The sequence below is a fragment of the Sapajus apella genome, unplaced genomic scaffold, assembly GCF_009761245.1.
Source record: "Sapajus apella isolate SASKATOON/1434 unplaced genomic scaffold, GSC_monkey_1.0 scaffold19, whole genome shotgun sequence".
NCBI lineage: Eukaryota > Metazoa > Chordata > Mammalia > Primates > Cebidae > Sapajus > Sapajus apella.
The window spans coordinates 14,479,402-14,486,125 of NW_022436959.1; the positions used below are offsets into that span (position 1 = coordinate 14,479,402).

Here is a 6,724-nt window from a genome sequence, read left to right on the forward strand (position 1 = left end):
AGAAAAACCATTGATTTTAAGGTGTGGTATAATGTGGTAGATGCTTTGACAGGTAGATAGGTGCAGTGCTTTAGGATCTTAGAAGAGGGAGGCAGAACTTCTAGTTATTATTTGGAAGCTTGCACAGTTATGCCTTACACAGTGGTCATATAGTCCTAAAGATTTTGATTGCATGTTTATAGATATTCCCTATGTTAACATGTTTTGGGATTTTCTACATCATCCCTTAGTTCCTGGGAGGTAATGGGACCTACAGGTTAGAAGTAGGGACCTGTAGGCAGGTAGACTTGGATTTCAAATCAGGCCCCTGCCTGACCTTCCAGGTGAGTGACTTAGATAAATCACTTAGTTTTCCACAACTAGGAAAGAGTGTACAAGTGCTGGGGTTAAATGAAAAGATGGATGCAACACATTTAATGATGCCTGGTGTGTAGTAGATGCTTGTATCAATCATGTGATTGATTATAGGTTTTTTTTTTTGGTGGTGGTGGTGGCAGTAACAAGCAACTTGTTTATATTAAGCTTCACATGACACACACAGACTTGGTTGCTGAATTTTTAAAAATATGATTTATTGGTATAAAAACAATTTATCCATTATATAAATACAATATAAATATCTCTTTAAAAATATGTATAAGTTAGCCATTTATTTGAGGTAAACCTACACTTTCCAAGAAATGATCTGGCTCTGAAACAGAGGATATTCAAACTGCATAGCCACTTTCCATTATTATTTCAAAACTAATACATAAAATATTTCAAGTGGTACTTCATAAAAATATAAATATCGCTTACATAAATTAACTCAGCTTCACGTATTTAAATATTAATAAATTAAAAATAATTAAAGTAGTGTCCTAACGCTCATACTTTTAGTTCTCCATAGAGAACAACATAGGTTCTGTGCCCTGTGGGCAGGTTTTTGACCAGAAGAAGGAATGCGCATGAACAACAACAATCTTAGGTGCCCACGCTACATTTGCCGAAGAGCCCTCAGACTGTACTGCAGGAACTCCTTAAAGCTGCGTAGGATGAGATGCGTCGTGACGCCCTGCAGCCACTGGTCCTGTGCCTGCAGCTTCGTCAGCAGGCTGGCATTTGTGGCTGGGTCAGGGGTGGCTATTGCACTTAGATTCTTTGCCTGAAGAGAAAAGAAAGCAAAGAGGATTGTTTAAATACTGAATAAATCCTTTGCAGTGGAGGGATGTTCTGGGCTATGGGATGGTGTTCAAATGTGAAATATGGGGTGAATGAGACTAATGGGGGGGCCTGCCCTGAATAGGACCCTTCTGCAGCAACAAACTTTTTTTGAGACAGGATCTTGCCCTGTCACCCAGTCTGGAGTGCAGTGGTACACAGCAACCTCTGTCTGCTGGGTTCAAGTGATTCTCGTGCCTCAGCCTCCTGAGTAGCTGGGTTACAGGTATGCGCCACCATGCCTGGCTAATTTTTTTGTATTTTTAAGTACAGACAGGGTCTCATCATGTTGGCCAGGCTGGTCTTGAACTCCTGGTCTCAAGTGATCCACCTGCCTCAGCCTCCCAAAGTGCTGGGATTATATCAGCACTGTGCCTGGCTTACGGCAACCAACTTCTAATTATCCCTTTGCTGTCTGTATCCCATTAGACCACAAGCATCCTGAGGGAAGCACCACTATCTTTTTGTTTGTTTTTGTTTTTGTAGAGATGGGATCTCACTATGTTGTCCAGGCCGGTCTAGAACTCCTGGCCTTAGGAGTTCAAGGAGTTCTCACCTCAGGCTCCCAAAGTGCGGGGAATACAGGCATGAGCCACCAGGACTGACCAGCATCACTATCTTATTTGTCTGTATTCTGTCATATGAAATAATGCCTGGCACATAGTTCATCTTTAACATATGGATGAAGAGCCATACTTGAAGGCATTTTAATGTGAGTTCTTCAGTACCTCTAAATCTAATGCTTTTCTCCAGTTTCCCTCTCACCATCCATTTAGGATCTGTTGAAAGACCACTGATCTGGTGATGTAAAGAGGACTGAAAAACACCTTTCCATACACTCACCCATATGGGATAAGTAACTTGTGGAAGGCCTTGAACCTCTAAGTGTGGTCTTGGAATTCTGCAGCATCAACAGGGATATAAGCCTGCTAGAAATATGACTCTTGACCCCACTCAAGGCCTGCCAAGTCAGACTTCACATCACAACAAGATGCCCAGGGAATTCCCATGCATGTTAACGTATGAGAAACTCGGGCTTAAGACAAACAAGTAGAAATGGCAGAGGCGGGATCAGCACCAAGAGTTTCATTCTAGGCCCCTTCTTATTGAGCTTTGGCTCCTCCACATGCTAGCCAGCAACCCTTTATTCCCTGCCATTCGAATAGCCAGCTGCTAGTGGCCAAAGCCCTTAGTACCTTCTTCCAGCCTTGAGTCTCTGGCCATTTCTCTGAACTAACTCTCTGGTAAAAGGTAAGAAAAAGAGTGGAAGCAACCACAATAAGAATGTCACTTGGCAATAACTAAAATCTTAAAGTCATTTTGTGCTCTTTGGTCTTTGTTTCTTTGGATCACTGGGTGGGGCTGGATGTACTTCTTTCAGCCTTTTTATTTAAAAATCTCTTGCATTATGAAAAATTGATGTTAAAATCCACCTCAGTTAATATAGTTTAAAATACAGTTATTGATGTCCTTTGCAGAAGAAAGACAACCAGCCAACCAAACAAATATTTAACAATCACCGTCAGAAACTATTCCCAGACTCTTGTTTACATGTAGGCTTCATTTTTGGAAGTAGCATTGCATGCCTGGGTTGACCAGGACACTGTCTTTCAGCCGTCTTCCCCACACCAAGTTGAGGGAATGAAAACACACTCACCTTTTTCTGCAGGGACTGGATCAGGCCTTTTGTACTCATCTGCACAGCTCTGGCTTGTTCCTTGCTACTCTCAAACCTGTTCTGGAGGTACTCTAGGTATACTTCAAACTCCAAAAGACCAGTGGTGATTTTCAGCAGGCAAGTCTCCTAAGAGGAAAGATGGTAGGAAAATTGGTTATCCCCAGGAGATCGAATCAATTTGAAAAGTTAAAATTGCCACAATTCAACATCTTTTCCCTCTGCCCCTCTAAAGAACTTCAAGTACCTCTTAGGCAGCACGTTTTGGGACACTGGACAGCATCATTTAAAATAACTGGACAATCAGAGGCCCCATGTAATTAGTTTTACCCAAAGCCCAACAGATGCTAGAATGTGGCAATGGGGATCCTTCTCTGATTCTTCCCCTTGATGTTCTTCCTGCTCTCTTTCCCTTGTCATTGCTGGGCTGGAACCTCCTTTTATAAAATAATCAGAAGTCAGTGCAGGTTATCTCACTGTGGAGAATGAGCTGGGCAGGGAGGAAGGGCAGACCTGGACCCTGCCAGGGGAAGCCAGAGAGGGAAAAGGCCCTGAGACCACCTTACTTAGGATGAACTAGTTAAACCTGTGTGAGTTCCTAACATTTGACAGCTGTTAAAATCTCAACAAAGTGGGACCATCTCTGGCCATACCTCTCCAAGAATAAATTACCTTAAAAAAAGCTTGAAGTTGGCCTCCTCATGAACTTTACAAAACATTCTCTACATCTACCCCCTTTTTGTTGCCACCTGGATCTATATGTATTTAGGCACTGCAAACAAGAGGGAGAAGTTCTGGCTAAGGAATAGTGAAAAGTGAGTGCGACAAGTTTGTACCTCATTGAATCCAGATTGGAAGCATCCATCTTTGTCTGCCATCTTTGGAAGATTCAGGTTGTTTTCTGCCAGTGCCTCTTTGCTGCTTTCACACATGTTACTCTTGTTACATACCTGGGAAAGAATACCAGAATGGTTATCATGTAAGTGCCCCTAAAACAAACACCGCTAGGGGGCCTTCTCATTGTTCAGCCGCAGCCAGGAAAGTCTCTAAAAACAATGAAGCCGCAACTCATTGGCATCCTGACAAGCAAATTTCAGTGGAGTGGGGCACACTTGGGTTCAGTTCCAAGCCCACCTGTGACTTCAGGTGTGTTACTTAATCCTGAGTCTCAGTTTGCTTATCTCTAAAAATCTCCCTTTGCAAGTTTCTTTTGAGGATTATACACAGTATTTATTTAAAGTGCCTGGCACATAGTAGATACTTAATGACAGCAATTTTGACAATAATTACGTGAATATAATCTATGAGACCACCTACCCCTACAGTTTTACTGATAGAGTGCAGAGGTGGCAGGGAACTTGTGCAAGATCACAAGGCTGGTTTGTCAGAACCAGAATTCAAGTGTGGGCTCCCAGTCCCCTCTCCTGTGTTCTTTTCTTTCTACCAAACAGGACCAAAATACCTTGCATTGAACGTGGGGAGTTAATCTATTTATGATTTGCCACTTTGGTGGGCTCTGAGATATGATCTTAGCTGGAATGGCTTTGAGGAATCCTAACCATTGAGTTTACATAGCCAAAAAGTACTGCAACGGCCCTGAGAAGCTGAACATGCCTTTCAGGTGGCACTTTTCTAGTCCTTCCAAAGCCTGAGAGACAAAAAGGAGCTTCACAGACCTTATTTTTTGGTGAGGGAAAAGGAAGCCCTGAGAAGCAATGCCCTCAGCTCATGCCAAGGGTGGGCATGGATTTCAGCCCCATTCTGCATTGTCCAGAAAGGAAAGGAACCTCCTGAGACCAGGAAAGGATAAATACAGGAGTCAGTCTAGTTGTCCCCGTTGGTCTCAAATCTAAAATGTTCTAGAACCCAGCAAAGACCTTCTAATGCAGGCAGCCCCAGTCCACACACAAGGGCAAGGGGAACGCATGCGCACAGGGGCCCATCAGCCCCATCGCCAAGACTACCCACCTCCTTTCTCAAGGCTGAGATGCCGCCGAGGATGTACCGAATGTGTTTGTCAATTCGCTCTGTGGAGGCGAGTAGCTGTCTGTTTGGGGCGGCTACCTCTTCGGAATCTTCTCCCAGGGGTGCTGGGGCAGGGAAGGCAGCAGGCATCACCAGGAGCAGCCCCAGGGAGAAGGCAACTGGTCTGAAGGCGCCTGTGCCGGAGGGAAGCCAGTGCACGGGTGAGCTGACAGCACAGCTGGGAGCCTGCCTCCGCAGCTGGCCGCCCGCCAGCCCTCCCTGGGCCACACACCCCTCCCTCACACAGGGCTGCTAGCGGTTCCAGGGCTACGGATTTCCTGCACTTACTTGTGGAGAGAGAGTTCATAGCTGGGTTCCTGGAGGGCAGATGGAGCTTCTCTTTCGTTCCTGGTGGGCTCGAGGGCAGAATGAGCCTCGGACATCTCCAGTCCCATATTTATTGGGGTTTGAGACTCTAATACTGAGACTCATGGGAAAATCCCACATTTGATAAATCTTCGTTGGAGGGTGGGGGTGAGGCCAGAGCGGGTGGGGCTGATTGGAAACCTTATTAAGATGATTGTGCAACGTGACGTCCTTCAGCATCGCAAGACACAACTGGGGGAAAAAGTGCAGCTTAGGTCGTCACTGAGGCTAATGCTAAGAAGCAGAAACACTCCCCCTTTACTTTCTTTATTAGTGACTCAGCAACTTGGCATGTCCTACAAAGAGTAAAGCTGAAGTCATGCACGAAGTTTTACAGAGAAAAAAATTAGCTAAAGCTGACTGTTTTTTGGAAGAAGAAAAAAAACTTCAATGAGATGAACAGGCTAAAATTGATCATACCAGTTAATTTGTATTTGTAAAAACCGAAGATGTTCTGAACTGAGTTTCCTCTGACTCCGTCGCGGGTCCCCCAGCCTGGAGTTATGAAGAAGGTAATACTACCAGTCATCTGAGTTCCTCTGTGTCCTGGCTCTCCCTGTGAGCAGCTGTTGTAGAACTGCCTGGCCACCCTCAAATCTCAAGGTGTGCAGTTATCTCAAGGCATCTCTAGGTGGAGTGTGTGACTCCTTTTTTGCCACCGCGTGGCTTCTGCCGCTTTCCTCTTCACCTGCTTCAGCCCACTAAAGGGAGGTTGGCTGCTGCCCTGTCCTCTCCCAAGTGACCCCTTGGGAATCCTACCAGTGAGGACTTTGCTCTCTGTGCCAGAGGCTTGCTTTGTGCTGCCAATGCTGTCCCCATTGCCACCTGCATCTCTTCACCCCTGCTCCACAGGGCACCTGCATGGGCCCGGGGACTGCTGGAGCCCTGAAGTTACTGAAGCCCATTTGGTTCAGTGCAGAAAGGGTGAGAATACTGCTTACCTCTTTGTTGGAGATGTCAAAGGAGGACCTTGTGGCATCTTCTAGAGCTTGTGTTTATAGCTCCCTCTCCCTGTAAGTCTTGATTTGAAATCAAAGGAACCTGGAAGGAAACTACTGACACAGGTATGGCTCTAGTCTCAGAATCTGCTTTCCAGTCCTCGGCTTTCTTACTGGGTCAAGCTTGTACAGAAGCCCTCTTCCCTCAGTACGTTGTCTCCTGAAGGAGGATCCTTGGTCTCATGCAAATGGGCTCTAGACTAGACTGTCCTTCCAGTCTCCAGAGACCCAGGCAGTTCTGAGATGGCTTCAGGCTGAAACCAGAACCTTTGCGACAACACCAAAACACTTATTTACCAAACATGGTGTTAACATCACAATCGGTTTTTTTGCTTTGCTAAGAAGAGATCTCTTCGCGATAGATAAAACAGTGACCTCTGTTGGGCATTTACTCAAGTTTTGTTTTGTGCATAACATTTCAGGACCCGCCTGTTGGGGAAAGTGAGGTCATCCATTCTTC

At 45.3% G+C, this 6,724-nt stretch overlaps 1 protein-coding gene across 1 annotated transcript; it reads right to left on the reverse strand.

Moving 5' to 3' along the window:
• Positions 1-547: 547 nt before the first annotated feature.
• Positions 548-6,460, reverse strand: IL6 (interleukin 6). Its single transcript, XM_032287011.1, has 5 exons — positions 5,189-6,460; positions 4,844-5,034; positions 3,712-3,825; positions 2,858-3,004; positions 548-1,144 (listed from the first exon to the last, which is right to left on the reverse strand). Exons 1-5 carry the CDS (start codon positions 5,205-5,207, stop codon positions 977-979), a joined length of 639 nt encoding a protein of 212 aa, XP_032142902.1. The 5' UTR covers positions 5,208-6,460; the 3' UTR covers positions 548-976.
• Between the last annotated feature and the right edge of the window lie 264 nt (positions 6,461-6,724).